Source organism: Centruroides vittatus, unplaced genomic scaffold, assembly GCF_030686945.1.
Source record: "Centruroides vittatus isolate TY-2023 unplaced genomic scaffold, ASM3068694v2 contig_575, whole genome shotgun sequence".
NCBI classification, from domain to species: domain Eukaryota; kingdom Metazoa; phylum Arthropoda; class Arachnida; order Scorpiones; family Buthidae; genus Centruroides; species Centruroides vittatus.
Window position 1 is genome coordinate 2,036,514 of NW_027122344.1, and position 20,721 is coordinate 2,057,234.

The 20,721-nt window shown below is 32.5% G+C and overlaps 1 protein-coding gene across 1 annotated transcript in view; it reads left to right on the forward strand.

Annotated features, from left to right (window-relative positions):
• Positions 1-18,483, forward strand: part of LOC136979058 (nidogen-2-like) — a 37,949-nt gene extending 19,466 nt beyond the window's left edge. The window contains exons 5-8 of the mRNA XM_067274960.1: positions 9,025-9,198; positions 17,796-17,967; positions 18,065-18,174; positions 18,239-18,483. Of these exons, the coding sequence (XP_067131061.1) occupies positions 9,025-9,198; positions 17,796-17,967; positions 18,065-18,174; positions 18,239-18,459 (677 nt within the window). The 3' untranslated portion in view covers positions 18,460-18,483. The remainder of the gene's footprint in view (positions 1-9,024; positions 9,199-17,795; positions 17,968-18,064; positions 18,175-18,238) is intronic.
• Positions 18,484-20,721: the final 2,238 nt, after the last annotated feature.

Here is a 20,721-nt window from a genome sequence, read left to right on the forward strand (position 1 = left end):
AGCAATAGGAAACGCATCTCCGTGATCAGTGAAATTTTGCTGAAATTGCTAAAGTCAGCGTCCAATATGTAGAAATATTCCATCCTACATGAAATCAGTTGATTCACGGCGTTGTTGCTATTGTAGATGGAATACGACAAAAGTGTTGAGCACATCTCGTTGTCACTGGGTCGTCCCAAAGCATGTCACAGGTCCGTTGGGACTAAATTCTTTGAAAAAGAATGATTCAAGGATAAAGATAGATTTACGCTGTCTTATGAATCGCTAGTTGCTCATGTAGTACAATGCAAACAATATTTCCGTTTCGGTTAGTGAAACACTAACCGAAACGGAAATATTGTTTGCATTGTACTGTGTGATATAAACTAAGTTTGGACGTGATTGGTTAAAAACTTTCGAACACTGTTTGTGAAAGGTTGATTGGTCGAATGAACTGAAGTTCAACAAAAGTTGAAATATTCTCAACTCCTAATGAACTGGCCGAAAGGGAATGAACTGACAGTTCGTATTCGCATCACAGCGGTTTGTATGCAATATGAATCTAGCTTAAATGTGTCTGTGAATCCATACAGACTAACTTTGGGCAGTAAAATCGTCTGGAAAATATGAGTGTTTCCTATTCTCTAGGATATTTATTATAAAAGATTATTTTTGAATTACTAAAATTAAATTTGAATTTTATCAAATAAAGTTATCTATTTTCAATAATCTATATAATTTTGAAAATATTTACTGTATAAATCTTTATTATTATTATTATTATTATCATAACTTAAAACTGATTTTTATAATTTATAAAATTTATAAATCTACATTTTTTAAATAACATTAATTTCAGTAAATAACTAAATGAAAAAAAATTGAGAATTGAAGTATATTGATTATAAATATTATTAAGGTTAAGTTAAATTTTGTATTTAGTATTAAAATAATTTATTTTATTTTTGTACTCCCAATTGCGTAGTTAATTAATTTTGAAAATATAATTTATTATTAAAATTCAATAAAATTTTCATAAAACTATATTTATTCTTCTAAATATATTGATTTTTCTTTTGGTTAAAAGCTAAATATTTAATCTAAATTCAAAATTTTGTTAGATAAAAAACAAATCCAATAAAATGTTGGATTTACTTTCCATCTTCTTTGCATTCTCGTATTAAATCCATATTTATAGAGATGTACTTTGAGCTTTCTCCAGTGAAATATTAAATTGACTATGTTCTTTATCTGTCTATTATCTAAATCAGCTAAATATATAGATGAAATTCAAATACATAAGTAAATATAATTTTAAAATTCTTAGAGAGAGAGAGAGAGAGAGAGATAAGAGGCATTAGAGACTATATAAAACGTTGGTGACCTTATAGACATTTTAGATGTTTTATAATGCAAAACTAAATTTTATTTATTAATTTTAAACTACTTATTGTTATTTTGTTTATTTATATTATTAAATTGGAGATTTATTACATTTTGAAAGTTATATTTTATTGCATTCAATTTTATGAAAAAATATTTGTATGCATGTGTGTGTCTACATTATATTCTAAAATAAGAGAATAGAGTTATTAATTTCTAGGATTAGTTAGATTATTGAAGAAATTTGTATTGATTCATTGATACAGATTGAAGTATTCAATCGATAAACAGATACAGAAGCTTTTAAAAGTTTGTCTAACAAAAATATTTTATAGAACATTCTTAAATTGCTCATCTTTATTTAAAAATAAACAAAATATACGCGAAAAATAACTTTGAGGAAATCAAAAGCATGAGAAACAAAGAAATTTGGCAAAATTTTTAGAAAAGTTATACATTTCAATATACGGTATGAAAATCCAAATGACAGATGTAAAAAATAGATCACAAATAACAACAAATTTTAACTTTACTAATTACCGATTAAGTATATTTTTATACGTGCATTTCAATTTGTATGCAAATGAGATAAATTGTTAGCATAATTTATTCGGTTAATGTTACCCTAGGATCCAAAATGGCGGACGGGGAAATTTTTCCCTACTTCGGAGACTGCGACGGGGAAAAAATTTTCCCCTGCATTCAAGATGGCCGCGGTTCCGGCCGCCATCTTGAATTTCTCTGCAGATTCCGCGGATTTTTTAACCGAAATAAACAATAAAAAACAACAAAAAGAGGAGTTTTTTTACTCACTTTTCGATTGTTCGATCATCTGAGTATGATCTCTTTGGGGTTCGACGAAATTTTTCGAATGGTTGACTGTTCTATGTTCGACCGCTACTCCTTCTATGTCGTCAATGTGCATATATCCTTTCCATCCGTCCGTTATTATCGTACTGCCGGAATTCATGTGTTTACAAACGATCCAATTCACAGTGTTTTCTGATCTGTCGTTCACCTGACATATGAAGCATTTCTTATCTTCATCGCAATGAATGCAAACGGACTCGGTCGGCTGTATGCTTAATTTTACAGCAAAATTCGATGCGTTATCGATACGGGGAGGCAAACCTAGCTCCGAAAAGTCGTCTTCCATTAACTTGTAGAAATCACGGGAAGTGCATCTCGACCAAAATTCGTCGTTGCAACTCAAATCGGCAAAACTAGTCATTATCGAACAATTGGCAATAAACTAAACGCGGGGAGGTAAGGAGAGGAAAAAAACACGGTCTTCCCTTAATTTCTGATTACTTGGTTCTCTAACTTTTAGGATTAAATTGTAATAAAAGAAATAAAAGTACTTACTAATACTGGAGGAATTAATAATAATAAATATTCACCGACAGCAATTTGTGTGCAAATGAAATATCGTTACGGAAAAAAAAACACAGCAATTAATCCAATACGCAATTCGTCGCAACACAGCAGTAAACGATTCCAACAGGAAACTAGTCGATTTGCATAAAATTGCCCAGAAATGAACTGAAATCACGTCGCAGATCATGCATTTGCATATTCGTTCGTAACACCCCTACGAATTTCCCGCCTATTTTACTCTCGCACGACGGCACGAAAAGGCTCCCTCTACCGTCGCAAATTTACATACTACCGTCTCCGTTTCGAGGTTACAGGATACTCGGAAACGTCGAACGCAGGGTAGAAACCGAACGGAGAAAAAATCCCCACGTCGTCGACGTCTCGACTCTAGGGAAAAATTTTTCCCCGTCGCAGTCTCCGAAGTAGGGAAAAATTTCCCCAGCCGCCATTTTGGATCTTAAGGTAACATTAACCATTTATTCTGTTGCATCCATTAATACGCAATCAAATATTCGATGATAAAAACAAATAGAATCTTACTCAAATGTAAATTTTTTCCTACATAAATTTAAAATTTTTAATAGCCGTATTCTGTTTGCATTATGAGAAGTTAAAAACAAAAACTGCAGATAACTTTGATTTAAAATTGATATTTTAAATGCTGACATTGTTAATGGAAATTTAATACTTTTAGGGAGAATTCAGCACTTAGGAACATAATTCGTGAACAATTTAGTAATTGTTTTGCTCATTTTATTTTCCATTACACACACACACACAGAGGTTCTAACCTATTTATTCATTAAGCTAAATTATTATTGCTGTATTTATTAAACGTATACTGTATTTTAAATTAAACGAAATAAAGGTCGAAATTTCGTAGAACATGAAGTATTCAAAAATTAAATGTTTTATTATACAAATAATTAACCCGAAAGAATGTTGGAAAATAAATTTACATTAAAGGATTTCGTCAATATATTCTTAGAACGTAGATTACAATATCCTGAGAAATAAATAACATCGAGTTTGATTTTCTTTTACCAAGGAATAAGAATATATTCTAATTTCATGCTATCAGCATTCAACTAAGTAACATGATAGACCTATCTGATGGCAAATCTTTTATCTCCCAAAATTGGATTTGATTATACATTATTATTATATATTTATTTTGAGAAAATTAAATTAATTTTTTTTCTTGTACTTGTAATTCTAATGTCACAATTTAAAGGAATCAGTTTATTATTTTCTGAAAGTTGATATTATGAAAATTGAAATTTTAACATAAATGAATTTGGCAAAGACATGCTTTGGAATAAACTTTAAAGATTACTTTGTAATTTCATCAATGAGAAAATGCTTTTTACGAAGTTTGAGTTTTAAATAAATTTATTCAATGCCTTAAAATGATACAATTGAACAGTAAAATTAAATTAATCGATTTTAGCCAAACATACTGGTAAACTTTGAAAAAAATTTTTTTTGTTTACTTTAAAATATATAACATTGTAAATTTAAGGAAATAAAAAATACTTTATCAAAAATCAATATATCATTTAATAAATAAAAAAAATTTAAATGTTTTTATTCTTTATTAAATTTTTTTCCTAATTAAATTGCATCTATATTAAAATGTATTTCTTCGTCCCGTAAAAAATTTTAAGATCAAAATTAATTTCATTTTGTTGTAAAACATTTTTACAACAAATACTAAAAATTAAGATATTTTATATTTACATACATAATAGTCTCTCTTTTAAATAAACAGACCATAACTATTATATAATTAAACTAATACTGCAATGTACTGTTCCAATGAGCTATATTTTTACTTTTTTTATGTAACTCTTTCCGCCTTGTGGGCAATAAAAGGGCCTCGTTTTTGCAAGCCTCATTATGGGTTAGGTCAGGCCCACAATGGGGCAGCCGGGTGGTGAGGGACAGGGACGACATATCCGGTCAGACCACCCCCGAAAAATTCCTGGGGACTTTTCGACCCGTCCGGATTCGAATCCCCAGAACGATAGGCTGCCGCCTTGACCACTCGACCATACGGCCGTCTATAGCCGGGTGCGACTATGCAGAAGCAAGAGAGCATTTTCCGAGAGAGCGAGAATATGTGGCGAGAAGAGGCGAGTCGCGATAAATATCAAACCCTGTCTGATATGTACGAGAACCAGAAATTCGCTCTCGCCAGCGATATTTCTCGCTTCTCGCTTATGGATGATTTTCCTTTGCGAAAACTATATCGCTCGCGACCTCTCGCTCACTAGTAACTTCGTGTTTGCATAGTCGCACCCTAAGATTACCACCAATAAATTTCAATGTTGTTTGTACTTCTCGCTCAGTTATAGACTTCATCGATATAGTCCATATCCATTTTCACCAATCTGAACCAACTCAACTAATTTTGGATTAATTTGATCATACAATCCTCTTCCAATCTTCTATGGTATCTTCCAGTATTTACAGCGTTTGGCAAAATTAAGACATTTCTGTTTATATAATTTGATAAGTTTAGACTTCTTGGACTTTCAAATTTTTACGTTTTAGGCATTTGGGGATAGTTGAAGTACTTTTATTCTTAAGCCATGTTTCAATTCCCTCTTTACTTGTGATGATGTATCACAACGTCTACTCGTTATCAAACGTACGCAGTATCTTTCTGTTTTGGCGCTCAACGTTATCTTCTTGGCAGCTCTTAAATTTTCGTGATATGGTAGCTCACTATTTTTTAATTCTGCATACAATCCAACGTCAACTTTTAATGCTGTTTTCTCAACAGAAACTTTTCTTCAGCAGGTCCCATAATAAGAGTTTCTTCTCACTGGAAAGCTTTCTTTCTTTCTGTCATTGGTTGTTCAGCACATATAGGCTCTATACTCGGAGAGAGCGAGGTTATGAACGCTAGACGTCCGATGAGCCGGCCTTATAAATGGAATGGCCACACGCGCGCGAGGAAAAATTGCTTTCCGGGAGGTCTTTTAAGGGAAACTGGCCCATATTCGGGCGTTACAGACGAGGAGAAAACCCGGAAAACTCCACATGGCCTGCCCGTCCGAGCGAGGCGCGAACCCATGACCGAACTTCCAGTGTTCAAGGACTGCTGGAAAGCTTCTTCATGATGACTCATATCAAGCAACAGCTTAATTGCATATTTCTACGCTAATATCTCGTTAATATGCACGAAATTATATTGTTTGACGTTGATGTTGTAACAAACTAATTTATGCGTCAAAATTCTCCCTATGCAACCAACACCATAGATATTTTTAAAATATGAAAATTATTTTAATTTTTTACTATTATTTGAATATTGTAATAATCTTACAGCCGATTTATTTCCTTTTATTTTAACGCACCGAATAGTTTTTGGTTTTTTTTATAGTACGTACGAACATTGGGAGGATTTTGATTGTGAGAGCCCGGATGAGATAGAATTAATTAACCACAACAAAATATGTCAAATTAATTAAGAATAATGCTTAAATTTCACATATTATATGGATAAAAATTTTCCCAACACTTCATAAAAAATGGAAGGATGTGATCGCATCTTTCCCCGATCTACTTCTTTTCCAAAGGTGACACATCTTCCGAATGTATATGTCACAAGGAACTTTTATCCGAAATTTATCTATTGGTCTAAAAACTTAACAGTGCCTAAAAAGAGCATCGAAATCAAGGAGGAGGACCCCGAAATAAAAAGACGAACACCGAAATCGACGAGCGAGTTTGCGACCCAACTCCTCCCCATGAGTGTAATTTAATTAACCGTGTTCCATCGCTGATTTCTTCAATCAGCGATGGAACACGGTTAATTAAATTACACTCATCCTTTGACTGTCCTTTCACCGATCCTGTCACCTTTCCGTTCATCGCAGGCTCTCTTAACAATGAACATTTGATAGTGGACTGTGCTCATCAGGAACCAAACTGTCATCCAGACGTTTTGCGATCTCAAGACTATGTTCAAGCCGATCAAGGTATTTAGCATCGCGCGTAATAATGTAATTCTCTCTCTCGGCTAGAAACCCGTTAACTTAGTAGAAAGCCGAATCAATCATGTTATGCTACATAGCTTTATCCATTTTTAGACACTGTGTAAAGGCTATAACGGAACTCTTTGTGACCTTATGTATACATGTAATTAGGTTATATAAATAATCGGGTATTATATCTTTATTATTATGTGGCAGTGTGCACTTCTTTCGGGCGCGTTGTCTCTCAAACGTCCAACTCCCGAAACCGAAACCGCAGCCAACAAGGTTTCTGTGTCTGCCTTAAAACACACAGTGGTGTCAGTCCTGACATAGGCATCACCAGTCTGGTGCCGACTCTTTGGTCACATGACGCTTACTGTATACGTTTATTATAACAATGAAAAACTAATATAATCAATTTTTATAATTTTAACATATACATTTATTGTTCTTTGGGCTTCTGTCGAAACTAATTTATTTTATAACCTCCAAAAATTTTAGCGGCACACCGGTTGAAAATCTACCTACACGAAATTGAACCCTACATAAAATGAAAAAAAAAAAAATTTATGAAATTCCATACCTTGCTCCGTCAATCAATATTCAACTGCGCCATGTAATATAAATAAAAATATATTAAAAAATAATACACCTGAAAATTTTGTATAAATTTATGAAAATTTACAGCCTTAGCCAATTGCTGGCTTGAGCAAATGCCCAGTTTTACCCATACAGTAACGCCGGCCCTGGACACAGGAAAAATTCTCACCTCCGTCATCTCTGTAAAAAGGAGAACATTCTCCAAAATAAGAACTTGTCTTCCTTTCGGATACTATTTAGAAAAAATTTTCTCTACTTTGTCTTTTTAAAATGGCCCCTTTTATTCATATATACTTGTAATGTTCATTTATTCAGTACAATTTTGTCTTTCATTCATAATTTTTCATTCAGTAAGACTGTGTCAGATAACTTTTTCCCAGAGGCGGAAAAGCTTCACTTCGGATCACTTCGAAATTCTAATACTGACCTCTCTCCTCCATTGGCTGAGAGAAGGATCATCCGCTCATGTCCGAAACATTTTTTTTTTTTTTAATCATGGGTGGGGTGGCTTTTTGCTCGACACGTTTGGATCCCTGTTGACTCCGGACCTGGTTCGGCCGAATCTCTTTTCGCCATTGCAGTTTTCATCTCCGATAGAAAGTGCATTTTTAAGGAAACTCCATTTGAATTTCCAGTTTTTTCTTTAGAACAATCTATTAAAACTTAACGATTAAGCTATAACGTTTTAAAAAATATTCTCTATCCAATTTGCGGACAACAACTTCGGGCCAAATTATTACGGGAAAATAGTCTTTACGAAAAACATTGTAATAAAAGAAATTTCATAGTTTAATAAAGTTGTTTGAGTTTCAGATAAAAATGAGTTTTTTTTTTTATTTCTTTTCCTCCAATTTTGACAGGTTACATATAGCTAGTAAACAACAGAATTCAAATAAATAATAATATTTTTTGATGATTTTACAACAGTTCCTATTTGTCTTACAGGAACGAATACAAATATCAAAAGATTCGTGTTTAAAAAATGTTACCATTAATAAAAATTTATCTACAGTAAATACATTAACATAATTTAATATGAGACAATTTGTAAAATTTAATGATATATGGCATTTTTATCTGTATAAATGGATTCATGTGCTCCGCATAAATTTCTATTTTATTGCTAAATTTAAAAAAAATTTAATTTACACTTTAACAATATTACAAAAGTTTTCGAATATAATTTATTCGGGTATATATTGGACTGATCTCTCTTATTTAACACTGACTGGGCAAAACAATATATATATATTGTATATTTATTATTATATTGTATATTATTATTTATTGTATATTATATTATATATATATTTTTTTTCTAAATAATATAGAGTGGAATATGTTGTAAATATAATTTAGTAAATAAAATATGTGAACATTTCTTTTGTCTATTTCTGTAAATGATTATCAATTTCTCAACTTTTCATTTTCCTTTTTTTTCGTTTCGTTTTCCAAAACTTTATCACATTTTATTTAATAAATAAATGTAAACACCATCCAATAGCTTTTTATTAGACTTAAAACCTGGTTTTCTAAATCTGGAAATTTGAATCATCGGCTATTTTCTTATGCTACTGCCATCTAGTAACATAAAATGTAGCTAATTATTCGCTTAAATTTTTATCATTTTTTAATTTTAATGTGACTAAAATGAAATATATTTTCTCTATAATTTAAATAAAATATAATTAATTTTCAGACTGTAGTAGAGATTACGATAAAATAAAAGATAGACTAGAAGACGTGACATATTTTCTCCGTTGTGAAGCGAATGGAAATTACGATAATTTTCAATGTACCGACGATTCGTGCTATTGTCTGAATGAAAAAGAAGTTGTATCTAGAGACAATGTTGTTGAAGGACTGAAGTGTTGTAAGTATACATTATTTATTTATGTTTTAAACTAATGCTGAGCATGAATTATTTTATATTTTAACTACATGTAAGAGAAATTTTCTTTTTTCCATTTATATGAAACTGATCAATAGCTGCTTTTTAATATTATATAATAATATTAAGAAGCAGCTACGATCCACCAGTATTAGATCCAGTAGTATGATCCACCAGCAAGCAAATATTATATAATAATAATGGTTGTTATTAACTACATTTTCTGTTTGGTGGATCATAAAGATATGTATTAAATATTCTATATCCTTAAATGATAGATTGTATCTTATAAATAGACGTTGTATTGTGTTTTAGTTGCAATTTCGAAAATTACTTGGATGTTTCGAATTGACGTTGTAACGCAGTATAATTTTAACGCTTGTTTCCATTTAAAATAATTGAAATAAGCTCCCGTTTAAGTTTTTCGTAGAACATCTGATTGTCAGGAACGGATTACTGACGTTAAGCAAAAGATCCCTACATTTCCATTAAATATTTTCAATTTTCTATGTAACATAGCATACCTATACGTTTTAAATGTTACGTTCATTTTTCACCACTAATGCATTCCTGGTGATGATAATGTTTTTAATATAAGAAAAATATCTGAAATTTTTGCTGCTAGTTCCACTATCAATCTCTTATTGATATTAGAAGACAGTATTTAACCAGTGGCGTAGCTAGGGGGTGCGATAGGACCCTGGAAAGCGATAAGACCATGGGAACCCCAAAATTACAGGGGGAAAAAAGATCCGAAAAATTTTTCACGGCAATCACAACAAAGCAAAATTTGGCATTTGGCTGCTCAAGCTACTGGGGCCCGTATTACACATGAAAACCAGCAACTCAACTCTATTCTAGTTATACACTATATAAACCACTACACAAAAATATTTTAGTTCGTTTACGTAAACAAAACAAAAAAATACCTAACGCATCATTCATCAAACGAAAAAAATACGCCTTTTTAACGCCCGCAATTTTGCTGAATTCTGTTTCGGAAGTGGACCTTGAAAACGCTCCGGAAGAGATCGACAAAAATTTCCTCTTGAACGAAAATGGCTTCAAGACTTCGTTGCCGTATCTTCGGAATTTAACCTGATTTGTCAAGATGGGCCAATGCAGCTTCTGAATTTTACTCATCGATACAAATTGATCGATTCGGTACCCGAATATATAAATCGGTCTCCAAATCTTCTTAACGATCCATGTTAGCGTTGCAACTTGTGAGAGAAGCTTTTCCAAGCTGAAGCTAATTAAAAACTACCTGAGATCGACAATGAGCAACCTGAGATTGACGACCCTTGCCATTTTATCCATTGAACGTGAAGTTAACAGAATCGAAATTGATGGAATCAGTATTTCTGATTTTGCTACTCAGAAAGCTCGTAAAGTAAGTTTTTAAAATTTAAATGTATCCTAATATTATTTGTTTTACCTCGCACAAAACGGAATAAATAAATTCAAAAGGCGAAATTTACAAAAAAAAAAAAAAAAATTACTTGTTTTTGTTTGAACGTTCCCGATTACCATTACAGAAAAATGACACCCCTGACGAAAATTTTTTTTTCGGGGCCCACAAATCTAGTTTCGCACCGGGCCCGGAGAACCCTAGCTACGCCGATGTATTTAACAATTTAACAGTTTTAATCTAGTCGAAAATCTAAATTTATATATTTATTTTTTGTTCACTTTTGGTTTATAAAAAACATTGTGATTGTTATAATTTTGTTTTTTTTAATACGAATAAAAAATATGGCTTTAAATTTTTTACTGCCAGAATTATAAATACAGTATATTCATCGTGATATCTACGAAAAGAAAAAACTGTTAAATTTTCAAATTGTGCATAAAATAATCGTTTTAAAGAGCGATTTTTTTTAGCCATCTTAAATATATTCAGAGTTTTTAGTTTTTGGTACTCATTCATCACAAAGAATATTCCAAACAAATATTAAAATCATAAAAAAGATAAATGAATATCAAATAAAATTAAAATAATTTTTTTACTTACTAGATCTAAGTAATTTACATTAAAATGTTATCAAAATTTTTGAATCTTTGTGGATTGTTATTTAATAACCTGTTATTTTTCACTGTAATTTCAAAAAAAAATGAGAGATTGCTATCTAAATAAACCAGCAACGAGTTGCTCAACTTTCCCGGCAAAATTTAAAATTTTGGTGGTGCCATTTGTTATCATGATTCATTAAAATTTTTAAAAATATTTTTAACTATTATAAAACGGCAAAAATTTTAATTTTGAGGGTAGGGATAATTTTTTTTTTATAAAAAGAAATTATAAATGCTAATAACGAATAAAATCGTCATTAATTCCGACCCTACTGGAGATGCACACGGCTCTCCATTATCTTCCCACCCCCTCGACCTTGAACCAACGAAAATTAATATCATCAATCACTCTAATAGGCAAACATCTCTGCAAAATTTCGGAAATTTCCGACAAAAAACATAGGAATTATTAAGCTTCAAAGAGGGTGAACAAAATCGTGTCCTCCACACACACTAACATTCATACCTACAGAAATTACCCCCGATTTTTTTTGCATTTCTCGACGTTTCAAGATGTTCTAAGTTCAAAAATGTAAAAAGCGGAGGGAGGGTCATTTTTTGCAGGATCATCATACTTTCCCTTTGTTATAACAGCAGGGAAAGTAAAAATCTACAAATTTCTCGTCGCTGAATCTATTAGTAGAGTGTATAAAATACGACTATAAAGCAGTAAACGTTGCGTGGAACGTGTTTCAAATAAATCTTAAGTATTCGATTTTTTTATTTAAAAAATTTTTAATTTAATAGGATTTTTTATGTGATAGAAATCGAATGCTAAAGTTCAAAGCGAGTGGATGTTAAATGAAATAAAACTACAAAGAATAAATAATTAAAATATTCGAAGAAAATTTACAATGTAATCGTCGGTAATTGTATGAGCAGAGAAGAGTTAAATTTTCACTTAATGTATATCAATTATAATGTTATCGCATTGAGAATTTAGATACTATTGACACAATTAATACAAAGTTACCATATTGTAAGTTCTTACCAGATAACTTTCCGGTTTACAATACTATTTGAAATGTAGTCTATCTATATTACTAAATAATTTTAATACAATGTGAATTAAAACAAAAATTACTTACAAGTTGAAAATTTTCTCACCAAATCCGTTCAAAAGTGTCAAAAGGGAATCAGAAAAGGGCAAAATTTCTGGAGAAATCTCTGTCTTAAGATGGTGTTCAACAATAAACAAATAGAAGAATTCGAAACAATTGCTGTCGTCACATCAATTACGTCGCGCATGACATAGCCTGTAAATTAATTAAATACTACAAATTACAAATGTTTTAATTACAATTTTTTGTAAAATATGTCCTATAAATTTATAAAATATAAAGTAGGTAGGCCTATAGACGTCAAATCGTTTGTATTCTATTGAAGCAATATATCCTTCTTTCCTGTAGTTGGGAATCAGATTTCTCTAAAGACTTCTAATATGTTTATGGTTTATTTTATTTTTTTTTTTTTTTACTCTTCCGCTTTGTGAGCCTTTTTTCAAGCTCCTCGTACTTTAAAATTCAAGAACGGAAACTAACAGGTCCGCTTTTTCGCCCTACACCGTAGACCTAAACACGATAGTTTGGACCTTTAAACGCTAAGAGCCCCATTAATATGCGAAGATTTTATTTAAATATAATGAATATACTCTCAGTACATCAATACATGAAAATTATTTACCTTTCGGAGATCTTTCTCGTCGAAATCTATACAAAAATATGATTATTATCCAACAAAAGTCAAGTCAAACAATCGAAAGAATTGTTTGTTAATTCGAGACGTCAGAACAATTACATCATGCGTTACATCGTCATTATATTCATTAATTACTACCAATTACAAACAAGGGCGGATCTACATAGGGACTAATAGGGCCTAAGCCCTGGGACCCCAAGTGTCACGGGCCCACAAAAATTGAATTATTATCATAAATTTTTAATACTTTTTCATTAACAATGAGCACTTATCGTATAGTAAAAAATAGTTAATTTTAATAACATAATAATAATAATAATATATAAACGAATTTTAAACTTCAATTTTAAAATGTTTAATCTAACAAAAAATGGGGCTCCATTGGACTTCAATAAGCTCTAGGCCCCGAAAAACCTAGATCTGCCTCTGGGTATATATAATTATTTATCTTTTCATCTGTAAAATCTCATTTTAATTGAATTCGAAATAGAAAACGGATTGGACAGAACACTCTGAATAGCATATGAAAATTACTAAAAACGTGAATAATTATACATTGTTAATCAAAAAACGACCTGGGCAGAAGCAGCGACTAAGAAAAATGAAACTTGAAAGGTCGGACGAAGGTGAGAGTTTGAAGGTCAAGTTACAAAGGCGATTTACTAGCTTCTTCAAGGGGTGGGAAATATATTTGATATTCTTGTATTTATAATATCATTTATGATCGAAACTACTAATAAAAATCGATACTGGAATTTGTCTGCTTTGTAGTTATCAAGTAGGTGTAATTTTTCAAAAAGTTTTGCTTTTTTTCAATAAATGATTTATAAATAAACCAGCAACAAGTTGCTCAACTTTCCCGGCAACATTTAAAATTTTTTTGGAGCTATCTGTTAGCATATTTTATATAAAAACTTTTTTATATTTTTAACTATAATATTATAAAATGGGCAAAACTTAATTTTGAGGGTACGGATGATATAGAGATGGATTTTATAAAAAGTTGTAAATGCTAATAACGAGTAAAATCGTCATTAAATCCGACCCTACTGGAGATACACACGGTTTCTCCATTGTCTCCCCCAGCCCCTTGACCTTTAACCACCAAAATTTAACTTCTGCACAAACTGCCCTGTAAAATTTCAGAAATTTTTGACATAAAACACAATTATAATCTTCAAAGAGAGTGAACAAAATCGTGCTCCCCACACGCTAACATCCATACAAACAGAAATTACCCCGAATTTTTTTGCATTTCTCGACGTTTCAAGGTAGTCCTATGTCCTTGCCACCCCGCTGCCACCTTGATCGCTCGGCCATCCAGCCGGCCGTTCAAAACTAGTCGACATAACAAAATCAATTGTTGGTAAATAGTTATTTTGAAAGAAAATCAATTCTTTTATTATTATTGCCAGTTGTCCGCGACTGCTTATTCGTCGAATGTATGTTGTTACATTCGCTTATTTCGCAGCTGACCTCTTTCGAGGTCGTTCCACTATCCGCAACCCGTGGACGCGCTCGGTGGCACCTGGCCATGCCCAGAAAGACCGAGAGGCGCGTGCTTATTTAATGGCGGCACGTACTCGCCATATTGTGGTACTGTCTTAGGATTTTTGTGGCATTTTATAGAAATAGCGTCGCCACTTCGCTATCCCACCACATCCTGATAGTATCACAATTACCTGAAAATAAAAGTTCTTATCTCAAAATTAATACCTACGTACTGTATAATTCCAAAATCCTTGCGTGTTTATTTTAAAAGTGGCAGCATGATCTCGCCCAAAGTCCTAGAATATAAGGTCGTCTCATACGGAAGGAACGATTCTCATTGGTTTCTAATCTGAAGTCCTTTGAATGCCAAAACAAAGCATTTTGCTATTTTCTTCCGGTAAAAATATTGCCGGTTAGAAGTTCGTTGCTTTAATTGCACGCTCATATTTCATTTATTATGATTTATGCTTATTTAAATTTAATTAAGACGACAAATCCCGAATATTGATATTGTGTACATCGTTCGAATTTATATATTTAAAGTTAAAACCATGGTTACACAATAGCTTTCTATGGAGAAAGGATATGTGTCTAGTGTTTTTGTTTTTTTAAAATACGAATGCATTTAATACAATAATAATAATAAGTGTTATATTAAATACTAAAGCGCAGTGTATCTTCACATGTACTGTAAACTCATACAGTATATATTTCCTATAGAATGAGACATAGAGACAGCATCAGAATGTCAAATTGGTAAAGGAAGTTTCATTATTTTCATAAAACTTTTATCAATTTAATTATCAACGTATGTTTGCTAATAGTAATAACAATAGATCTATATTTACTTTCAAATGGGAAAACTCATACAAAATAACAAAAATAGTCCAATTTGAAAGTTTCTTTCCATGCTTCACTGTTATAAAGCAGTCGCTTGGCATTTGCCTCGGTATATCCGGTAAGTTTCTAGGATAACCTTATATTCTGGAATTTTAGGTTTCATCATGTTAATTCTTGACTAAGTACTTGAAAATAAGGAACTTACCTTTGACACTTACTACAAGTGTATGGAGTCAACGGGTTTCATGCTTATTTTAGTGGCGGCATGATCTCGCCACGTTGTGTTACCGTCGAAGGACTCTTGTGGCATTTTGTAGAGACAGCGAGGCCATTCGCCATCCCACCACGTCCTGATAGTAACGCCGTTACCTGAAAATAAGGCTCTTACCTGAGTATCCATAGTTCCACTTACGATAGACAAGGAGTATATAGGAGTCACGACTAGAAACCTCAGCAAAAGGGTTAAACAGCATAAGTATGACGTAGCAAAGAGTCGATACACAACTGCGTTATCAAAAATAGCGCAGATAGATGGATCCATAGTTAAACGGGAGGAAGCCAGAATCATTGCACCCGTACACTCACCAGCGCTTTCATCAACAACTGAAAAATGTGAGATATACAGATCTAGCTTAACAGAAAAGTGTTTAAACTGTAAGGATGCAACCATTTTACCATCAGCCTGGAAGTATCAATATATAATCAGAAAGAACTCGTAGGATGGTACTGTACATTCAACAGGCTCAATAAAAAACTTGGAATACCATAGGTTTATACGTTGTGTGAATGTTTACATAACGTATCTTGTGATTTATTTTAGCTTATTTTATTTATTTTTTCCTTGTGTTTGGTTTAGTTAATTCAGTTTCAATATATTACTTAAGTTCTAATACAATTTAAATTTGAACTTGTTCGAAACGCTGTAGATTCGAACATCTTTAAACTAATGATGGCCCATAGAATGTGTTGAAAACGTTTGTTTATGCGAATAAATGAACTTTCTCAGTAATAAGGTGTGTTGAATTTATAATATTAAAGAATCTGATTGTGAATACAGGTATAATTTTATATGCGAATGAGCATTTATTTATCGTTACATCGTCACAATGCTAAGCTGCAATTTTTTAATCATATTTTAAATTTATTTAATTTAACATATATGCTCTCCACGTCAACTTAGTAGTGGCTTGCCCCTGTACATCATCATATAGAAGTTTACTCTCTCTGTATGCTAATATGTGCAGTTAAAAATATATGATATAATACCAGTTATCATTTTTTATATGATTTACTAATTTATTTCAGTGTTTAGTTAGCTTTTCTTCGTTCTGATTTTTTTTAAAACTCTTTCCGCCCTGTGGGCACTAAGAGGGCCTCTTTTTGCAAGCCATTATGGATTCGGCCAGGCCCACAATGGGGCGACTGGGTGGTGAGGGACAGAGCTCGACATATCCGGACGGACCACCCCCGAAAAATTCCTGGGGATTTTTCGACCCGTCGGGGTTTGAACCCAGGTCCCCCAGAGCGGTAGGCTGCCACCTTGACCGCTCGGCCATCCGGCCTCGTTCTGAATATTATTAATAAATATTGGGCATTACATAAAAATAATTTTAAACATTTGAAAGTAAAAAAATAGCCCTTTTAGTATTCCTAGGGCACCTACCCAATATAAATAAAAAGTAACATTAAATTACTTTAGGTATAATCGTTATATGAGAACTAAAAGAAACATTTATTGAAATAGCGGATAAATATAAAACAAATTTATAAAACTTTTAAAACGTCTTACTTTTAAGTTTGTTGAGAATATCTGAAATGAACAATAAGATGTATACAATAAATGCAAATGTTTTGTTATACGAAACAATACTTGGTCAATTGTTACGAAGTTTTGTTACGAATGTAAGGTTTTAATATGACATTTATTCTATTTATGGATTTTTATTTAATAACCTGTTACTTTTCACTGTAATTTCAAAAAAACAATGAGAGATTGCTATCTAAATAAAGCAGCGACGAGTTGCTCAACTTTCCCGGCAAAATTTAAAATTTTGGTGGCGCCATCTATTATCATGTTTCATTAAAAAATTTTATATTTTTAACTATTATAACTTACTTTAACTTATTTCAAACATCAAAAGTCATTGGTGCAGTTCTTTCTTCTATGCAATTACAATAATCAAAATATGAGTTCGAATTTAACAGTTTCGAATAATAATTATTTTATTTAATTCTCTGTAGTTTAGAATTTGGTATATACTGACTGTACTTAGGAAACTTTCTATGAGATTCTCACTGAAATTGTAAAAACTAATGTGTGGTGGCCATTGAAAATTTATTTAAATATTTAATAAATATAATGTAACTTCCAGATCTAGACAATACAGTCTTGAAAGAAAAATTTGCTTTTAATACCAAAACAATTTTAATAAAAATTTTAGTCCATGAATAAATTCGTCTTTAAAAATTTATTTCAGTTATAGAAGGAAAACATGATCGTCATTTTAGTACTCCATGTTTTAAATTACTAAGAAATATGAAACAAAATGTAGCAAACACTTCTAAATATTACGATTATGTTATTGGTTTTGACCTTCCAGAATGTGATGTTGACGGAAGTTTTGCCCCTGTACAATGTAAAAATGACAAGTAAGTTATATCGAAGCTTTTAAAATTCTCTTTAATATTTCAATTTCCATTTTTTGTTTATTTCTAATACCTAATTATCTGGCTTATTTTGTTGTAGATGTTTTTGTGTAACGAAAGAAGGTGATCCTGTTAAACGTGATCCTTTCACTGGAGATCCCATAAATACAGAAGTTCCGAGATATATAAAGAAACCTAAACATATGTGCAGTAAGTTTAATTTTGTCCTACACTGTTGTAATGCAACTGGGTTTTAAAATGACTTTATTTTCAGGATGTTTAAGGGAAAAAGAACTTTTAGCAAAGAGTGAAAATGCAGACCAAGTTGCTGAGTATTTTAAAAAGTACAAGTGCAATAAAATGGGTAGCTTCGAACCAAGACAATGCATTGATTCCATGTGTTATTGTGTAAATGAAGATGGTTTTCAAACAGAGACAGATGAAAGTGTTTTCGTCATCGATCAATATAATTTAAACTGCACTCGTAATTCATGATAGGTTATGAAATAAATCCTCTCTGTTAATCTAGTTAAGTCTGTAACATTATATAGAAAATTTGGATTTATTTCCTCACTATTATAATTTTTTTTTTTTAAATATTGAATAAAACAATAATAGTTTTAAATGTATTTCATTATTACATAAGACGTCTTTTTCTTTGTAGTAGGCTTATATGTATGATGTAGCTTACTTATCCCTATTGAAATGTTTGTATTTTGAAGGTATATTTCACACAAGGGTTTTTGGCGTGTCTGTAAAAAGAAGACGCGAGTCCCGCCTCAAATAGCGTAGAGCTTTCCATACGGACCAACTCAAGGTAACTAGATAACCCTGAAGAAACTGCCAGTCGGCAATTATATAATTTGGCTTTACAGAAAACATTTGATATTACTTTCCTGGCTGTTATATTTTCTTTTTCTCGGTCCTATGCCCTTCAGAAGGCGTGGTGATATTACGAATTGACAGATTTAATTGTATCTTTCCACTGCTCCCGGTGTTGTTCCACATGTGGATGGCTTCATACATTGTATGTCCTGTAATCATCATTACTTGGTCTGTCCACCTAATCCGACACCTGCCTCTAAGTCGTTTGTCATTGATCTTCCCTTCTAGGATTTGTTTCTCAAATCCATTTTTTCGTCTGGAAATATGTCCCAAGAAGCGAAGGTAGGATTGATATATTTTAGTGGTTAGGCGTGTTGTGATTTTCAGTTGATTTAGGATGGGGCAATTTGTTCGGTGCTCCGTCCAAGAGATTCTCAGCATTCTTCTATATGCCCATATTTTAAAGGAATCAAGTTTCTTCCGAGAAGTGGCATTTATGGTCCAGGTTTCTGAGGCATAAATGGCAATCGGAAAAATAAGTGTTCTTATGAGCTTTAGTTTATTAAAAATAGTGATTGCAGAACCTTTCCAAATTCTAAATAATTTAGAGGTTACAAGCAAGAAAAATTTTGCGTTTAATTTCATTATCGCATCCTCCTTTATTCGTAAGAAGTAATCCAAGGTAAACAAATTCATTCGCCACCTTATAGCCTGCAATTTCATTAGTCTGTGTCAAGGAACGATCAATTATAACTTTCGTTTTACTTCCATTAATCAGCAATCCATATTCCCCGCTCTGTTACAAGACGTTTTATAATATATTCAAGTTCTTATTCATTAGATGCTATAATAAGTGTGTAAAGGATTGCTTTTAACATAGTAGTGACATAAGTGACACGACCTTGTGAATTGGTCCCAACTCCAACTGGAGTTGTATTTGTAAACAGGAGGGGAAACAAAAGGAGCATCGCATTTGATTATTGGATTTGCGTGATGTCGGGCAATGTGTTTGCCACATGTTAGCTTGCTAGAAAAAATGTAAACAAGTGACGGACGTTATGGTGAGCTCGTTTGCTCGGAACAACAGCCGACGTTTCGGGATGCTTCCGATGAAAGGAAGGATCGTGATTGGTCGGAAGTTGTCGTCCAAAAAGTCTTTAAATAGTAAGCCGAGCGAGAGAGAAAGAGAGAGGGGCGAGAGACCGAATATGTGGTAGTCTCTGACACTTTGGGAGCCCGCAGGGTGTGGAGAGAGTGTTTTCCTCTTAGAAATTCCTCTGGGAAGGGTTAGTGTAGAGACAGGACGGCCACGCGGTTGAGCCAACTCAAGTGACTAGGCCTCTCCAAAGTTGTGTAGTTCCGGATAACTAATTCGTTATGCAAGACACCACCTGTTGTTATCTCGTAAATACTATGTTTTCAAACTTGTATATTCTACCTATTGTAAATAAACTGTAAATAGTATATAAATTGAGTGTGGAGGTGTGCTTTTCTACGAACCAACGAAACAACATTCTAGAGTCGTCAGAACAAACCCGAGACGGATTATCGTAAAGATCTTCACTGACGTTGTAGTCAACTGGAGCAGCTTGGTAGATCTTCACTAACTGTAAGTGTATCGTCAGCGTATCTCAGGTTGTTAACTTTGCGGCTCCCGATGGAAATGCCTTCGTCAGTTATCTAATATTCTTCTTATGATTATTTCAGAATAAGCATTAAAGAGTAAAGGGGAATGAATACTTCCCTGTCTTACACCAGCTTCAGATGTAATGTATTAGACATAGTTTTGTTAACTCTTACTCTTGCAGAGTTATTCTCATATACATTTCTGATCATCAAAATAAGATAGCGCGGGACTCCCATGTTCTGGAGGACGGGCCACAATTTGTGTCATTTTACACAATCAAAAGCTTTGGTATAGGCTACGAAACA